The sequence below is a fragment of the Parasteatoda tepidariorum genome, chromosome 11 (genome assembly GCF_982258835.1).
Source record: "Parasteatoda tepidariorum strain Cologne lab strain chromosome 11, Ptep-v5.0, whole genome shotgun sequence".
Classification (NCBI taxonomy): Eukaryota; Metazoa; Arthropoda; class Arachnida; order Araneae; family Theridiidae; genus Parasteatoda; species Parasteatoda tepidariorum.
In genome coordinates, this window is record NC_141765.1 from 72428175 (window position 1) to 72448897 (window position 20723).

Consider the following 20723-nt stretch of genomic DNA (forward strand, 5'->3'; position numbering starts at 1 on the left):
AATATTACAGAATTATTTCGAATGTCTCAATTTCTTATCTTTATTAGCTATAAATTTAACTGATCATAAAACCACTTGTCATTTGTGATAAAAACTTTTTCTTCCTCTGGTGAAGATTATGTCACTTAATAACTTAAATTATAAATATAAACTGACGCAATAATTGATTTTATATACCAAAATAAATGTTCAAAAACTGATAGGAGGACGGCAACATATGGTAAAATATATAAGAGCATAAAAAGAAAAAGAGTTAAGTTTTGTATTTACCTTAAATTTTAATATGTCAAATGATATTGGTTCAGATTCTTGAACATATCCTTCACTTTGAAATTGACACTGGTAAACAAAATATTTAAAAGAATCATTACTTTGTTATAAAAGAAAGTTTTAAAAAATGTTTCTTTTCTTTTTTTCTCAGGTTATCACTTCTCTAAGTAAGAAATTAGTTCTTTAAATAATAGGTCTCTCTAATAAATACGCTCTCTCTTTTAAATAAGTTCTCTAATTAAATCACTTCTCCACACAAGTTCCCTAAGTAATGAAGACTTCATTTGTTCAAAAGTTAAAAGTGCAAAAAGTCGAATCAAGCATTTCAAGAACCCGAAAAACAGATTTTTAAAAAAGCGCTTTTTTTATATGTTTTTTGTTTTTATCATTCACGGGATATCATTCATCGAGATCTGCTTTGAACTCCGGAAATGGCGGATTGCGCTAATGGTCTTTTTAAAGCCGAGTGGACTGCGCTACGAACATCATATCCCCCCTTGGTGTATTGCGCTCAATGCAACCCTTGTGACCATCCCTCTTCAATCATGCAATAAAACATTTTCTGATAAAATCATGATCTCGTCTATGATGCTCACCAGAAGCAAGTGTGCAGTGGGGGAAGGGGGGGGGGCTATATATTAATTAGTGTTCCTCCATTTTTTGGTCAATTTTCATTTAATAGTAATTTTTAATATGTTGTAAACTTTTTACTTCTGTAATTTCAAAATATAAACTATATTTAAACTACGAAAAAAAAATTTCTTTTTGCTCATTTTAAGGTGACAAGGGACTTTCAAAGTCTTGAAAATTGGTCTAAATTGTGATTAGACTAAGACTACTTTTTGAACAATTAGTTAATAAAATCAAAAAATATATATTTGATGCCCCCTTGTCGACTTAAATTGGGTTAAAAGTATAAGTCCTGGATACAAAACTTGCTGCTGTGCTACAGACACGAAATATCAAATTCTACCTAAATTGGAAAAATCTTACTTTTAAAGTGGTTATGTTTTAGTAAATTTTTAAATAATTTTAACCAACCTATATTATTGAAATTTAGCCAAACCTCTCCTTAATGTATTTTTTTAAAAAAAAGTTAAAACAGTTAGGAGAGGAAGTTATAAATAAGACAAGCACTGAGCTAGATGCCACTTTTCCTACCTTCATTTTTTAAGCTAATGAAGTTTTTCTTTTACAAGTATAACTGTTATCATATTTTAATCACTCTTTTCAATGCTGTATAATAATAAAGACTAGAATTCAATATTATTCGCATATTTTATATATTTTACTTGTAAGTAATCCGAATTCCGGTTAAATATTAGATAAGTGTGTGTTTATATTACAGAAGGATTTTTTTATTCAATTTACTAAGAAGAATACTTAGTAGACACGCGCTTTGCTATCGAAGGACGGTGATAAAACTGTAGATTGATTAGTTCCAAGAAATTAATGGAATGAATTATCATGCAGTAGTATCAAACAGGGGAAGATTATTACAGTTGCATGCCGGTGAATTTTGACACTTTGACATGAAAAATAAATAATGTGTTAGATCAAGACAGTTGCTACTTTGATAACTGATAATTATAATTTTATCACTTTAGGCTTGTAAGTACTTATCTTAGTGCAACAAGTTCTTACATTTAATGCATAAATAAATGCGTACTTCCACCTTTTTTTAAGAGTTAATTTTTTTCTTCTTTAAATCTTTTTTAAAAGGTTTTTCCTAGAAAATGAATGTAGAAATTGTCACATTTTAAAAGAGCGAAAAGTATTTGCTTTATTGACACCATTGAAAATTATTTATTATCCGAATTGTTAATACATTTCTATAGGCTTTTGCTTAAATTTCACGAATGCACCATTCAGCTATACCGATAATTTTTCAATTGAAAATTATTAAAAGAGGCTTTTTCTTCCTTTTTTTTCTGAAGTGAAAATTTTTTTTATTGTGTCAAGTCCAAAACCATTTTTAACTCTTTTAAGTTTTTAAGAGTTTCCCACGTTCAGACCCCGGATATAAAATAAAATAAGTTTGCGAAACACACTATTAAAAGAAACTATGACTCATTCATAAGATATAAAGTTTGGCTATTTTCCAAATAATCAAGGTATTGAAGGAATTCTAGGTATCTCTCGCACTTGTCATCAAGCTCTAGAGGAGATATTTCTATAATATAATTCTGAGATCCGTAATCTATATTCGTAAATGATGCCGTTTCGAATTTCGTTAGACTAAAGTGATTTACAACTTGAACGGATATATGTTTCAATTACGTCTTGCTTTAGCAGAGATAAAAATATTTGTAGAAACCTATCATTATGATGGAAGTTTTATTTTCTTCACGAACCTTTATTAAATTCAAGTAAGCATATTTTATTTTAATGCACAATTCAGCGATTAACAGAACATTTTATTATACTTCCTTTATCAATATACATTTTAATTAGCAAAATTTAAAGGTATTTGTCTCCATATAGCAATTTAAGAAAGCGCTAAAAAAATGCGTAGAAAACGTTCATCTTTTTATTTATTTTTTTCAAAAAGAAAATTTTTTGTATGAAATACGGATATAATTCATCTTCAACTTAAGGGACAGAACATTTTATAATTTACCATTTCTAATTTGGAAATGCTTGCTAAATGTCATAATAATTCTATTCCATATTCTCTTTATATAATAATTTTTTAGAACAATTTTAAGCCAAAAAATTGCAAATAAATTTCAACCATTTATAAAGTGACAAGAAAATGATAATTCAAATGATTTCTATATAAGTCGATGTCATCATGGAAAATTTCATTTTTCGTCTTAAATATTTTGTTAAGTGTTCGACAATACATCTCCGTGGCAATTAATCATCACGGATGGCGGCGCGCGTGACGAAATCACGAAAAAGAAAGAAAAATGATTGAAAGAAAGAGTAATTGCGACAAACAACTCTGGAGAAGAGCCAACTACTACTGTGGATTCTTTAGTCATTCTTTCGGCTTCAATGTAGATTATTAGCGGTTTTAAGGAGCGTCCGTCAGCGTCCCTATCAAATGACGGCAGTCATACATATAATGACAAAAATCAGCGACTTGTGAAAGCAAAAATCCATTTTCATTTTAAAAAGAAATTAAAATGCTGTTATCACTGGCCGCCGTTAATATTACCGCTTAGTTTTGATTCAATCGGAGAAGAGTTGGTATAAAATTACATTTTGTTTTTCTATCGTTATTCTTGGAAATCTGACGGGGTTAACTCATTTTTTTTTATGATTACGTTTGTATTTTTATTCGGCTAGACAATCTATCACTAAGTTTTTAATGAAAAGATTTTTGCAGGTACTTAGATTATTCAGACGCTGCCGTCGTCACATTGTTTTCTTTTAATCAACCATTATTTGTTAGTTTCAAAATTTCCAATTAAAATTTTTGATTAAAACCATAGATTGCACAAAACTTGATGGATTAAACAGAACTAGTAAAATTATAACTTGATCAAATGACAGAAAGTAGAATATATAGGAAAAGCCTTATGTTTTTATTGATTTTTCTTAATTTACCACAAATTATATTTGTTGAGTTGCATATAGTCTTAAAACATAAAAATATTGGAATTAAATTGCATGGGGAATAAATATTGCTCCCAAAGACAAATAAAATTTTTCTTTTGATTGAAAGCCCATCCGAAGAAAAGTACAAAAGTCATATTGCCGATCTAAATATTTTTTATCACGAAAAGAAACTGAAATGGCCTTTTTTCCATTTTCTGGTAAATTGAGTTAATATGACCACCTTACTTTTTTCTAATTTTCAATTTTCATTCAGTCAATGAAGCATAGTTTTAATTGGCAGCTAGTGCATCTTATATTTACGTCATCATGAAGACACTGTAAAAAATCCCGGATCAATTTACTGTAAAATATTTTAATACCCTGGAGGCATCATCCGTAAAATCCGTTTTACCGTAAAATCCATTTTCATCGTAAAATTTTATACCGTAGTTTTTACAGTAATGTTTATTTAATATCAGTTATTTAGTAATTTTGTATTAAAATTACTGTATATCAGATTCTATGTTCCGTAACATTTTATAGTATCTGATTTGGAATTTTTTACAATGTACCTCTTATTTTTCAGTTATTCCTGAAAACCAAATTATGTGGATCATATTTCCCAGATTGCGGCTACCCCCTGTCGAAAAAAAAGTATGTTTATTCAGAGAAAGTATGCTTTTTTGTCTGATTTCGTAGGTAAAAATATCGTCTATACTAATAAATCAACATATTTAAGGTTACAAGGTTACCCTATCAAACCTTTAAGATTGAGTCCTAGAATTCCGATAATTATATCCCGAATTATGCAGTGTGGTCCGTTTTTTATTTTGCGCACTGCACGTATGACAGTATACCACAGTTATGCCAGCCTGTCAGATGCCGAACTTTGCGAGAAAATAACAGAAATATTTCATTTGTCTACGCGAGCTCCATGTCCACACACTTTATTTAATTTATACTGATTTAAAAACACATTAGAAACCAGTTCACAAAACTAAATAACATTGATCAGCGTAATGTTGCGTTACCATTTCTTGTAAATTTAAAATTTCATTTTACTGAGTAAATATATGTTAATAAAATGAAGATTTTTTTAATTCGTTAATTACTGGATTTAAAGACACCTATTCTTTATACTTATATTTACTTGCTGTTTCTATTTCAATATGCTCGAGTTACCAAATAAGACTAATATCCAAAGAATTTAATTGTTCTTTTTTAATTGTTTCTTATTCAATATACCTCGAATTATCTTTACACTGAAAAAGTGATGGGGAAAGTAGTAAATACTTTATAAACTCCTTTCGAGGACATTTGTATTTTCTAAAAAATATCGTGTTTCTCTTCAATAATTTTTATCCAATAATCCAACCGTTTGTTATTCTCGTTATTTTATCAGCAGACTCGTTTCTACAGACTATCAAGGGACAATATACGTTTCCCTTAAAAATAAATAGAATTGATTGGGTGATATGCATATTGTCCATCAAGTGTCTTTTCTATAATAGTATTATTTTTCCTAGAATAGTTTATTGAATATTTGAAAAATTATGCTTTCGGAAACTATCATGGTTTTTTCTTTGTGCATTAAAATTATATACATTTGTTCAATCCTTATCGATATAAAACAGCTGTATTAAAACAACAGCTCATATTGAAAAGTAAAAATAATATGATACTAAAAAACGAATTACTGAAAAAAAACATTTTTATTCTGGTTTCCCTGTGTTAGAAGTTTGTAAATTATGAAAATTATTATATTAAAAAAAATTAAAAAACCGTAATGCTACTTTTTTCTAATATTTGACTTCCTTTAAAAAAAATCTAAATAATAAATAGTAGCTTTGGGATAATTTTGGTTGACCGAAAAAAATATCAATATTATTCTATTTAAAAGCAATTAACTGCTGTTTAAAGCAATTCTCGTTTAACTATTATTAAAAATATGATATAACTAAATTTTTGAGTGATTAAATGAAGAATTCCACATGTTCTAATGTATACATTTAATAAGTATTATTAATTAACGAATGAAGAAAACTCGTAACAGAAAAAATGAGACAAAAATCACATTTATAAACAATACGTGGAGAAATAACTTTTAACGGAAAAACGGGTTGCTCTCGGAAGAATATCCTAACAAAACGGATTCTGTCTAACAATTTTGCCGTTAATTTTTTTTTAACATTTCCTCTAAGGAAAACGTCTTGTTGGAATCACAATCTAAACTGTTTGCAATTTTAATTTTAAACAATTAATTTAAATTTCATTCAATTTTAGTTTAATTTGAAAACAATTAATTCTTAATACATAATTGAAATTCTTATTAATTATATCTTCTATTCTTTATAAATATTTATTTAGCTGTTTAATATTAGCTGAAATAAAGCAACATTATTAGCAATCACCAATGAATTTGTGAGGTTCTACTTTTCCAATTTGCCATACATGAACGACCTTTTTTAAAATAATTAAGTATTTTTATGTTTCATTCTCTTCATTAAAATATTTTCCAACTTGCGATGATTGCTACACATTTCGAAATAAATCCAACTGGTCGTAACAACGAACAAAACATTCATGAACAAAACAAAACAACAAAACATTTACGACTACTGAAAATACCCTAAATATTTTAAAGATCTACGCTATCAGATGAAAAAACAGCTGGCCCCTTATCTTCTCTTCCTTAATTAATTAATTGGGGGAGAGATCAACTCGACTTATTTTCATGAACCAATCATTACAAAATGTTTAAACTTTTCAAGTATTTTTAAAACTATTTCAAATATTCCTAAAGCTAATACGGTAACTTTGAAAAAGTTTGGGTAACATTTAGAACCTTAAAATGAAATTTTAGGGAATAAATTTCATAAAAAGCATTTCAGCGGAAACAAATGAACCAATTTTCGAACAAAGAATATTTTCTAGCAAATGGAGTAGCGGTGGAGATGATAGAGCGCCCGCCTTCCAATGAGGTAACCCGCATGCGAATCCCAGGGATATCTGGTCGATATGAAATCTACTCCCCGACTCGCATCAACCAGAGCTCTAACGTAAAAATATCCTCAGTAATACACAAATCATGGATTTGACCGTCGAGATAGCCGTGAGAGGTTTTCATGTTTTCATCTCCATGTAAGCCACCTGTCTAGTTCCATTAAATACATCCAGACTAAATCAAGTTTGTCCCACCACTTGGATCCAGGAATTCCTTTGTCTTCTGGATTGGATTGAAGCCATTATCAGACCTCAGAGTTGAACGTTGATAGTTGTTAACTGTCAACAGTATAAATGGGTCTGTTGTTCAACCTCAATTATAAAGTAAAAACAAAACTTTAAATAGTGACTTAAGAAATATTGACGGTTATATAATTTTTTATAGGTTAGCATGAAATATGGAGAATCTGACCATCCTACACAATGTTGCTTTGAAAAACATCAACTTTACGAATCTTGATTAATCTAACATTAAAATTGAATAATTCCTTTAAACTCGTTGAAACTATGAAACACTTTTTCATTATCACCCCCCCCCAAGAAAAAAGCTATTTGTGACAAATTAATTTAAAACAAAATAGTGAAAAGAATTAGTGATAGGCTCCTTCCTTCACAGTGGAATTTGTAGAATCAGCCAGACAAGAAAAACAAACAAATCCATGAAATGCAAACATGTAGAGGCCAATTGAGATTATTGAAGTAGGAGGGTTATCAGAGATAACAAAGTCAAGTAATGTTTGTCTTAACAGTTGTTTTTAATCTAAGAGGTGGCTGAAACAACATAAATTGACTCCATATGTTCCTTAAAGAAGTGAATCATAGTAATAAAATTGAATTATCTGTCTTTATAATAAAATTGTCATTTATCTTTATTCTGGAGGGAATGTAAAAAGATAGTTTATTTATCATAGCAGTTCAAATTGCTAACTTCGAATAGTTTTAAACCTAAGAAAACCAAAATATTTGTTTTACTACACGACGACATAGATTTTTTTTTTTTAAAAAAAGCCTAATTTGCATTTGAAACATAGAAGTTGGCGAGCATGATGACAATGGAGTTAAAACACTATCTGATGGCCTGGGAAATTTCTTGAATCAGCTGTTAAATTAATGGCACATTTTTTGACTCAACATAAAATCAATTATTTTTACGAAATATCCTAATACTTGTCTATCTCTTTACATGCGAATTCTTTATATAATTTTCTTGTGTCAGACACGAAAAAACTTAAAAATGAGAATTAAATTCGTGTCAAAAAAATTTCATTTTTTTAAGTAGTAAAAGATTCACTTTATTGATATTAAGCCGTTTTAGCTGTACGTTTTAATCTTATTAACTTTCTTCAGTCTTATTATCGTTACATGTATTCTTAAAATTCCTTATACGTTAAAAAATTCATACAAAATTCATTTATTTCAAGAATATGTATATTTTAGAACAATGAGTATTATCATATACTTTAAAAATTTTTAACCATTATAGGAAAACAATATGTATGAATATAAATACAAATTTATATTTATAATTAGTTTATCGAAAAGTATATTTTTAATACATTTGTTTTTCACTTTTAGCGTTGGATATGTTACCCAACGGATCCTTATAAATTTACATTTTTGTGACGAATATTGGATATTGGTAACAAAATATAGATTAAAAAAATAAAAGAGTATTGGTAAAACACAGAATTGAAACTAGAAATTTTGCTGTGTTAAACACTCTTATTTCTAAATAGTGAAAAATATAGCACTCTATAAAACAAATTTTTATATATAAATTTTGCAAAAAATGACACAAAAACAATGTTCAAAAAATGTATTTACACACTAATTTTTATTGCATTTTGGATTAGTTTCTTGAGTAAAAACAGAAAGTATCTGAAAAACATCGTGTTTAGAAAACAATCATTTTACCAAGAAATGCAACGATCTGCGTGAAATAAACTATTAATAAACTCAAACTACGAATAACCAAAATAAAAATACAACCTCTCTAAAACAACGAGGAACTTTTCTGTACATTCTGTGAATACGGATATAAAATTATATACATTTCCGTATTGAACAGTTTGGATAAAATTGAAACACATTAATATTGTTGCTATGATAAATTGATATGAAGTATTATGATTGCAAATCTTTTTTAATCAAAATGAAATATCCTCATTTTAAAAAAAAATCTATTACTTGCTTGCAGCCTTTATAAGGTTTTGAGCTGAATCGTGTAATCAAGTTTACTGAAGTTCAACTTTCTTAAAGTTAAAACAATATGCACGTTTCTAACGTTACATATGCGACTATAATTATAAAATACCTCAATTAATAAGTTTAAATTAAAGTAAAATCAGCTTTGAACGATGTTAAGTAAAAGGTGAATGACTGATTATGTTTGGTCAAACAGCTAATGGCATTATTTTAGCATTATATTTTAAAAATGTGTTAAAAAAACTCTTTCATAAATGATATTTAATTTTTACTTTATGCCTAATATATTAGATGTTCACTGAGTTGAAATTAAAATCTATTAACATTTATTCTTCACTTAACGTTTAAGGAAATTATTTCTTTAATTTCTTTCTTCAAATTAGACTTGTCTTGAAAACAGCCTATGGGATAATGCAGATTTTTCCTGACAGTTAAGTTTAGTATTATTAAAACAGTTAAGTTTAATTCGATTAATTTCTTGAAATAGTTAAATAACTGTAATATAAAAGCAAAACATTTCTGCGAAATTATTTTTTTTGAAAATAAAAAATAGCACAATTGGCAACTTACAGAATTTTTAAAGACTGCCATTATTCAAAAGTGTAAAAGATTATTAACTTTATTACTAAAGTTGGACATAAAAAATTTTGGAAGAATTCTTGTTGAAAAATATAAGAGGATTCAGTTTTGATGTTTCCCTGAAACATTTTTTAAATAAAGTAAAAAATTTAAGTGATGTTTTTTCTTCTTTTTTCTTTTTTTTTTTTTTTTTTTTTTTTGCCTATAATGTATGAAGAATCCAGTATACGCTAATCGATGTATAGAGAGAAATATTGACTATTTTTCCTTTTGATTCTTGCTAGAAATATTTTAAACAATTACACTTACAAAATTTAAATTAAAAAGTATTAAGTAAAAATACATTAATTACATAAATTTAAAAAATTTAAATAATATATACAATTGAATTTTACATTAAAATAACATAAATTGAAATGGTTTTGATGGTAAAATTAACATAATCTGCAGTACAATGCAATTTGTTTTTAAAGAAAGTCAAAACAGACAGATTATCTAAGTTAGATTATGCAATTAAGCTTAATAATCAAATAGCAGCAGAATGACTAATGCTATGCCGATTCAATAAAGAAAAAAGCAAGACTAAAAATTTTTAATTTAAAATATGAAAAAATAGAATTAATTCATTTCTAATTTTACAAAGACATAATCTCCCTGCGTGATCTACATTCAAATTAACAAATAAATGTGAAATATTAATTCGCGAACAAATTAACAATTTTAAACAAATTTAAAAAATTTAAAAAAAAACTACTTTAAACTAAAAACTACACAACGCATTCTCCCCAAAATGTATGAAACACCGTTCAAAAAGTGATAAAAAAAACACATAAAATATCTAATTAAAAAATTTATTGTCAAAAAAATCCGATATATGAGTAAAGAATCTTTAAGTTTCGATATTTCTTTTTTAAATCACAGAAAGTTAAAACAATTTTAGCATATATCAATAATATAACTACAAAATATATTTTGCTTAAAAATATAAATTTAATTTTTTAAATTTCATATTTAAACTCATATTTCATATTTAATAATTTCATAATTCATAATTTCATATTTAAACTTAGAACTCTCATATTAAAATAAGAATGTATTTAATAAAAATTTGCAAATAATGCTTACCATTTTTGATTCAGCTGGCCATCAAAATCACCAAAACTGACAAAGTTTCTGACAAAGATTAATACACCTCTTACTAAGGAAGCGTAAAATTTTCCTGTTCATCATCTCTTTTAAATGAAGTCTACAGTTAATATCCTTCCATAATTTGCATACAATGAGTAGGGGGATACTCACCCCGCCGTATCGATTGTATGAACTACCGTAATTTAAAGCTATATTCTCCCCTAATAAAACCTTGCCAATAAGCAAATAGCGAGGCAATAAAATAAAACCCTACAGGGAATATAATTGAAACGATTGCCTGTTATGATCCCATTAAAGGGATTGATTTTCAAAAGTATATTAAAGTGAACTGTCAAATAAAGTGTCACTCTTCAATGATGTCATTTTCGAATGTTTTCTTTTTCGATAAAAAAAAAAGTATAAGATGATAAAATTGATTTTTAATCATTTGTTCTGAAAATTTTGTTTTATATTTATTGCTTTCATAAATTTTACAACGAACGAAGTTAACGAAGAAAAATATATAATAATTTTGTATAATTTACAGTAAATATAGTAAATATAGTAGTATAATATAGTAAAATAGTAACCTAAATAATGTGACTTTCTAAGAATTCAATATGATTTTTAACGTTTCATTATTCTAGAAAATTTAAAATCCAATCGAACTATTATCAATTTTTTATATTTATGAAAAAAACATTAAATGGTTAGTAAGCGTTTTAAGATAAATAATATGACTTTCTATGAATTTTTGAATAACTTATTATCATATAAAATGTTTTAATAAATGTGATTAACAAAAGAGTTTTATTTAGTATTAAATCAATTTCTAAATAATTTGCTTATTTTTTTGCTGTTTGAAATGCCGTTTATTTATTTAGTTTTAGTTAAATTTAAATATCAATTTAAGATTAATTAAACGCTAAAGTATAATATTTGAATAAAAATAACCTTAAATGTATATTAGGACTGTAGATAATAATTATTAGACTTGCGTGCATACAGAGATATTATATAAATATCTCTTGCCAATTTTGCCTGTTCATCGACTTCGCAAAATTGTGAATTAGAGCTTTACTATATTTAATACGGTGTTTAATGCTATTTACAGAAATGAATAATTTTAAATAATATTTTGATGCATTTAAATTAATTTTTAAATCGAAGTTGAAACATTTATGAAATATTAGTGACTAATTTTAGATTTATAACTAATTGCAAATTTCAATTTTGAAATTTGTTTTCACACAGAGATGAGCATTAAGTGGTACTCGAGTAATTTAATGTTGTAAAATTAAGATTTTACTCCTTAATATCATTTATATGTATCATTTTAACATTTGTATACATCAGTGAAATTTTTAATACTTACTTGTAACAACTGGATAACCTGTTATATTGCTATAAACAAAAAGAAATTGTAAACTTACCATTTTTTTAAGGCGGAAATCATCCAGCGAGAATAAGATTTTATGTATTTCTTTGTCAAGAAAAAGTTATTTTGTAAAATTATTCATTGATAGGAAGAAAAAATTATTCCAAACAAAAAAAACTAACATGCATAATTCAAGTTTTAAAGTGACATTTATTACAATATTGCATGATCTAAAATGTACAATAAATTTACCAGTCTTAAAAACTTGTCGTATAATAGCAATACAAATAAATATTCGTAGAATATTCATTAAATAATTTCAAAATTCACATACCTTTGAAACTAAGCTGTCCTAAGACTATTTGAAATAATTTCAAAATAAACAAATATAATATACACATTTGTTAGCTATTTTGTAAATCTAAACTTCATTTTATACAATAAACAGGCAAACATAATAGAAGTCTCAAAGTAATTGAATTACATATTTAAAAGTCCAAAATATAATATTAATAAAATAGAAAATATTTTTGGACGTCATTGTATTTATAAACTAACAGCACTCAAGTTTCACATATATATTTACAACTTAAAAGTCCAAATAGAATATTTATTTAGTCTCAAAATTTATTCCATTTCGATCATAAAATAATAAGCAAAAAGAAAAATGTATTTCATTTAAGTATTAAGTTTATTTTCTCTTTATTGAAAAAGCAAGAAGAAAATGACTATTTAATTTCCATAATATATTACATAGTAAATTTGTTTTGTTTTAATCAAAAAATTATACCGAAGAGACGAAATAAATTTTTATTTAACTAGAAAATATTTAGTCTTAAATGTATTCAGTTTTAATTTTAAAAAAAAATTATGCAAAAATTGAAAGTCATTTAAATTACAATAAAGGGAAAAACAATGTGAGTAAAGTACAAATATAGTACAGAAATGGACATACTATAGTTACGGTTCTCTAAACAAGAACATTCCTCTGTGACAAAACACGAAATGGTATCGGTGTTTAGACACTGAGGAAGGTTCTAGTTTAGAGAACTGAAACTATAGTATGTCTATTTATGTACTTTATTAGTGCTTCATTCGCGCTTTTCACTTAAGTGTACGTAGCACAAAGAATACATTAAACTTCCGGACATTTAATTTAATTAAAGTATCATAATCTTAAGTCCATTTCATTTATAATTAGCATAAATAAAAATTTATTTAAATTCAAAATAATTATTTAAACTGACGTATATTCTGTTTCAATCAAAAATTATGACTAATACTATATTATATTTTACATAATAGAATCTTAAAATTTTTTACCTTCAACACAAAAAATATAAGCAAGAAGTATATTTAATTTATTTAGCTTTTTATAGTAAATTTTACGAAAATTTTTAAATTTATTGAGTTTCAACTAATTTTTGAGTCATAAAATTTATATATATATATATATATATATATATATTATAAGAGCTTATAATTATTTGTGAATAGTGCTTAACAATGTTTAGCAGTCTATTATTTGTAAATGACGTTGAACAACAAAAATTGTTAAATGTTAGTCTTATTTTTAGGAATTGCGTTGTACATGCAAATTATAATTTTAATAAGAATGCCTGAATAAAATAAATTAGTAGATGGTAACAAAAAAGAAAGGGAAAAATCCAAGAAAGTTTGAAAATAAATAAAATATCTTTAATACAAGAAAAATCTTGCTTTAAAAGTAACGAAAGAACTGCAGGATATGTGAATGAAATAGTTAAAAGTTAATTTTTAAGCCTTATAGATTTACAGATTCCGGATTTTAAAAAAAACCTTTTTTCCCAAGTAAAACTAAAAACTATTAATTTCTAAGGCAGGAATTTCAGACATATGTTAACTACATTAACGTTTTCGAATTATACACATGTAATCAGTTATAGAAATTAAAGCACTATAATGTTATTTCAATAAACAAAGCGTTTTGTTCCAAAAATGATTAACAATAATACTAAGAGTAATTTCAATTTAAAATTCAAAGGTAACACATAAATATAAGTTTTTTTCATTAAAAAATTTTCAAACGCAAAATTCTTTAAAAAATTTAATTAAAAAGAAGTTAATTACAAATTATTTTTCTCTACTGTTTATTTAAGGGGACTCATCATTACTGACATTGAAAAGAGACAGATTAGAAAATCAAGTAAAAGAACTCAAAAGTCTTTTTCCTTAAGAATTAATCATGGAATATGAGCAGAAATTATACAGGGTGTTCCATAAAAATCACCCTTAATATGTATTTTTAGAATCTTCATCAAAAATGAAAACAGCTAAGCATTTACATTGGCGAGTGTAAATTAATACTTAAAGGAGGAGAAACCAATAGAAGATTTCAGATCTAATAAACAACAAACAAGTTTAATTGGAGAATGAAACGTATTTTAATTCCTCTGTGTTTACTCCCACAATCAAACCTGAAGCATTGTTTATTTTCTTGCTTTCTGTATTTCAGAACGTTTTTTTTTTCATCTGTTAAATATTAAATTGCGACTCAGAATGTGCATTCAAACACTTTACTACACAACTCTCATAATTTTTTTCGTCTTTGATAAGGATTCTGAAAATATGTATTGCGAGTGGTTTCTGCAAAATACACTGTATAAATAACATTCAACTCAAAACTAGATTTAAAGTTATAAAAATTTTTTCCTTTTTAAAAAAAAACTTTTTTTTATTTTTCTTTCATTATTTCATAATCTAAAAGTATTACAATGATAAAAATAAATAGTATGAAGTAAAAAAAAAAAAAATTTAAATAATTGCGTTATTATTTTATCAGATAATTGTCCAGATAATACATTGCTATTTTACTTTACATTTTAAAATTTGAAGTTTAAAAGTGAATGAACTTTAAAAATTATTCTTAATTAAAAAATTTTCAAAATTATTCCTAATCAAAAATTTTTCAAGTTTCATTATAACTGTTTTTGTAAACATTTGAATTAAATGATTTTTACTCATAAAAAGACACTATTCTGAATCTATAAATATTAAAGTGGCTCATTTTAATTATGTAACAAAATGATTAATTTAAAAACACTGATATTTTTTACCATGTATTTGTCAGAAGTTTGATAGATAAAGAGAAACAAAAATTTCAAACGAATTTATTTCCTTTATATAGAAATTATTTCCTTTATATAGAAATAATCTGTGATATTTTTTAAGTAACTAACTTTTGTTCCTAAATATTTAATTTCTAAAACCAAATGAAAATAAAAGAAATCTGAAAAAAAAATGCTAGGCTATAATAATTATGTATCATTATCTTAACTTAATATGGCTTATATATTTTACTATATTTAAAGCAAAATACTTTCAAGTCTGATATAAATAAAAAAGAAAGACAATTGTCAAGAAGCAGAGAAAAAGAAGCTCCATACACCACATTAAATTTACTTAAAAGCAAATATGTCCATCAATTCTGTCAATCTATTTAATAATAATGCCTATACTATCATTGAATAATTTAAATAACTTATAATTCAAGGATTAACTTATAAGTTAAAAGTCAGTAAAAAAAAATACAAAACTAGTTATAATTTATTATTTTCGAATATAATACAATAAAACAAACGCTTGGCTATACAAATGGAGTAACTCAAAAGATTCCGATTACAAAGTCTCATAAACACTTAAAATTTATGATTAAAGCAAGTTGTAAGAAAGTAGTTAATTTAAAAATCATAAAAATAAACAACTTCTGAAAATTTATAAAGTTATTTACGATGGACATATGTATTTATAAAAATAATGACTAATAACGAATTGGGATTGACGAACTAACGGACAAATAATTATGGATTAACTTACATGTGCTTTCATAATGCACCCTTAAAAATCAAAATATCACTAATTTCTGGAGAGAAGACCGGCATTTCCTTCCGGAGTTTTGCCGGTGAATAACGAGAATTATTCCTGATTAAAAGATTGTTTTTTGTAGGCATAGTAGCAAAGATTTTTAAATATTTCAATTCTTGAAGTTATTTTAAAAATTAAATTTTCTTCAAATTTAGAAATAGTTATTTGAATGAATATTAAATTTTTCCCTAACATGAAAAGACAAGTAAATGATCGACTTTTGTACTACATGTTTTTTAACTTTTTTTCATATTTAAACCATCTCATAACAAAATAATGTTAGTAAAGCTCATGTTAGAGGTTAGAAATATTTTATAAAGTTTATTCTGAAGTCTAAAAGTACTTTTATGTTTAATACTAATTACTTTTACCTTTTCAATTTGACAATTAATGACTGAAAACAATGAAAAAAATTAATAATAAAGAACTTGAATATAAAAAGTTAATTCCTAACATCAAATTAAATTTACTTAGAAGTAAATATATATCAATTGAGAATTAATTAAATTAGAAACCTTGAAAACTAGAAACCTTGTCAGTAATTTAGAATGAACTGAGATTAAATATATTTTGGAAAATAATTTACCACTATTGAATAAATTCATTTATTGAATCGGCAATAGCTTGTAGCAAAGTAGCTATTCAAAATTCAGATACTATTGATTGAAAAGTATGAAAAAATATCTTTTTTGACTATTTTCTAAGTAATTAAGCAGTTTGAAACTTAAGTTTTTATCAGGTGAATAAAAATGTTTCATAAACTTCATAAATAACTATAGTGCACTATATATATATCAATGTTAATTTGAATATTATTATAAAATATAGTTATTTAATAAAATGCTGACTACACTGTTAAAAAACTCGGTTCAATGTTGAACCTTAATATCAAACCATAATAGGGCGTAAATTTGCTACAGCCTGAATAAGTTGTTAAATTGAACCAAGTTTCTAATTTATAATATCGAAACTTATGAAGCACGATAATATGTTTCAACTTATTAGAACTATATTATGATTCAACATGTTTTTCTAACAGTGTAAGTGATATTTTGAAAACGAATTCTCAAATTTAAAGAACATGCTAACAGTGAACATATTATACCATTGCGCACAAAGCTTTAAATAAATTTAAAAAATGATTAATAGCTTTCATGAATTCCAACCACTTTCTTATTTTAACTTTGCTAAAGTATTCATCTAAGATTTTCATCTAAAATTATCAGGCTGCATCGGAAATATCAGTTAAATATTTCTAGTACATCAATTAAATTATATTTTTTATCTGATGGCAAAAATTATAATTATTTGCTTATAATTAAAATTTACTTATTTAACTCAGTAAACTCATTACTCAGCACTTACTTTTAACTCAGTAAGCTTACTATATTAGTCAAAACTTATTTAATTCAATAAAATTCAAGATTATAAATATGAAATGAACTCTTAAAACTTACAATTTAAATGTTCTGTATAAGTAAATTACTTAATTAACCTTAGAAATAAAATACAAATTACAGTATAAAATATACATTTCGATGTTATGTCAACTTTTTTTAGTTTCTTTCAATAATATTACACAATTTAGCCCTTAGTATAAAACATCGTATGCGCGTATTTGGAATACTGCATAGTTAAAAATTGAATTTCAAAGTAAACAATCTATATAATTTAATAATTGTTAATTTTGAATGATTTATTTCAAAAAAGATAAGACACAACTTCGATTGAAAAACGATAAATCAATAAAACTCTTAATTTCTTTCAAAATCTAAATTAAGCTTGGATTATGGGCATCGCTATTGAATAAATAGCAGAAAAATACAAGCACAATGTGCTTTTCACTTAAACTAAAAACATTTTAGTAACAAAACATAATGATCTTAAATAAAGACATTTTTACCATTCAAAAGCATATTACTTTATATATCTGAAATTGAAAATGATGACTAGCTTTAAATTCCAAAAGAATTACCATAACTGAGTAATAACCTTTTCTAACTGGTATTTTTAGTTCTTTTACTGGAACTTATCAACCTTTGAAACAAAGATTGCAAATTGTGCCTGGTTTTATTCTTTCTCGAAGACTTTGGAAAGCTGAGACAATTGTTCGTCCAGCGAGATTATCACTTTAAATATTTCCAGTAAAAATAATGAGTGCAGTTATTTGGAACATAAATGAATTCCAGATTTAACGGATTCTTAAAAGTGACATCCATGAATGTATTTTCTAACAACAGAAATTATGTGCTTTTTCTATAAGTGACATCACTACAGTGATGGAAGAGTTTTGGGTCATCGTGACCATGTACCATTAGCTTCAAGAGATGTGAACGTCTGCAAGTACTGTCGATACTTTTCCAAGGGATGACAGCCATACGGTGTATCAAGGGGTGGCCCACGGGACAAAATCGGCATATTGGGGCGTAGCATCTCCGGCTTCACATCAGCCGTTTTGGCTTCCCCAATTATCCTTTCGATGGAGAAGCTCGGTTTGGGAGGATGCGCAACTTTGGTACACTGGGGTGAGGTGGTGGTGACATCGCCGGAGTTATCGAATATCGGAGCGGGTCCAGCGCACACACCCGCTAAAGAGTGCTGTATCGCCCCTAGGTTTATAGGGTGAAGGGTGACTCTTGCTAAGTCCTGGGGTGTCAAGAGTGGTACCGGGGGAGGCAATTGAGGCATGTAAGGATAGCCTAAAGCTACATGAGGATGACCAGCAAAGAGACCATGTCTATATGGATCCAGTGTAGCCGCCATGAAAGCAGATGCGTCTTTTATATAAGGGGATGCTCTTTTATAACGCTTTCGCCGTCTTAAAAAACTTCCGTTGTCGAACATCCCCTCAGCATTTGGATCAAGAGACCAGTAATTCCCTTTTCCTGGACATTCAGGTGTGCGAGGTATTTTTATAAAGCAATCATTCAATGATAAATTGTGGCGGATTGAATTTTGCCATGCAGGAAACTTAGCCTTGTAAAAGCTAAAGCGATTACGAATAAATTCGCAAATTCCACTTAGAGTCAGCTTTTTCTCTGGTGAATGCAAAATTGCCATCGTAATCAATGCAATGTAAGAATAAGGGGGTTTGACCAGATGTCCCTTTCCATCTTTTCCAGGATCATCTTTATTACTGTCCAAACGCTCAGATGCGGGATCTACAGAAGTATCTGTTGTGTCTGCTTCAGCAATTCCTCCAGAATCGAAATCACTGTCTTGTAAATCACTATCCGAATCAACGGACACTAAAGAATCCAGTTTTGGCTCGCGAGAAGAAACATTCATGAGAGGTGAACACACGATGTCCTGAGAAGAACAGTAACCTGGCCGCGGGACAAGAGCCCCGTGTGGGACACCATTCATTATAAAGCTTCCGTTGGTCAAAGAGATGGCCTCGCTTCTGGAGCCCTGCTCGGAAGCCATATGATAGCGCATTGGTTCAACGACACCGTCTTAAAAATACAACTCTTACACTAAATCGAAAATACACTTCGAGGCATGCAGGAAAATAGCTCAACACTGATCAGATCTAACCAAGGAAAACGGTGGCTTTCCCAACTCCATAGAACGCCACTTCATTCGCAAACACAGCAGCCAATCAATGGGAGAAAAAGTCAGTGGGACAATTTCGAGGGCGGTTCTAAAGTTCGTTGGCTCCTCCTTCTTATCATTACATATTCATGAGTGAAAATAACCATTCAGAAAAGCCAGATTCTACAGAAAGATGTCTTCACGATTGTTGCTTTCGATATTGAAGGAAAGTAAAAGCAGATTGTCTTCATTCATTACTTGATGAGATAGTACTTTTTATTTACACAGGTATGTCATACTTTGAATAAATTAGTTCTTACAATTTATTCCAGTTTGTTTTATAACAATATATACATTGAAAAAAAAAATTTAAGGTGGGGTGAATAATTACGTTTGCTATTAAAAGTATATTTTCGTAGTACAAAAAGTATACACTCAATCAAATTTCTTTAAAAAAACCTTCTGAAATATAATTTGTAATGAAACTGATATTTTTACTTGGACTGTTTGGTTACATTAAAAAGTAAACAACACGTGATCTATATCAGCACGTGTTTGTTTATACCAGGATATCCCTAAGCGTGAGTCACGAACCGAACTTGGGGGGGGGGGGGTTAAGTCCTTCAAGATGGGTCATCGATAGTTCTAGTTGGAAAAAAATTATTTTAAATTCAGCAGTTTTTTTTTTTTTTTTTTTTGGTAAACATGCAACAAACAGAGAAATGTAAATTTTGCTCATAAATCCCATTACAACAATTTTATTCCTTAATTGCATTATTATCCGATTTCTCCAACTTAATTTTGTTTAGTTTTCACGGAATTATTATTCTCGCGGTTCTATTATGTAGAATAGTCATTTGCAATGATTTGGTTGTTTTATTTAGGTTTTTCCTCTTTTCAGAAATCAAAACATTTTTTTCATCACACTTCCGGTAACGATTATTAACTCTTGAAAAATAATTTGAGTAATGGTTATTTAAATCTTTATTGCTGTATGGTAGAAGGTAAGAATGAATAATTACATCGAAAGATTTAGTTTATGAATATTCTAATATTTAATTATGTTATAATGAGCATTACTAAGTAAATTTCAATCTAGCTCCTGTCGCAAAGCCGAGGCAGTGATTGATTTAAAGTCGGTATTAAAAAAGGAAAGGGTTGGAGTCCCTGCTTTATA

At 27.2% G+C, this 20723-nt stretch overlaps 1 protein-coding gene across 1 annotated transcript; it reads right to left on the reverse strand.

The window, feature by feature from the left end:
- Positions 1 to 8634: 8634 nt before the first annotated feature.
- On the reverse strand, positions 8635 to 19553 carry LOC107455479 (forkhead box protein D3-like). The gene has a single exon (XM_016073061.4). The coding sequence runs from the start codon at positions 19448 to 19450 to the stop codon at positions 18308 to 18310; it is 1143 nt and encodes a 380-aa protein (XP_015928547.1). The 5' UTR covers positions 19451 to 19553; the 3' UTR covers positions 8635 to 18307.
- Between the last annotated feature and the right edge of the window lie 1170 nt (positions 19554 to 20723).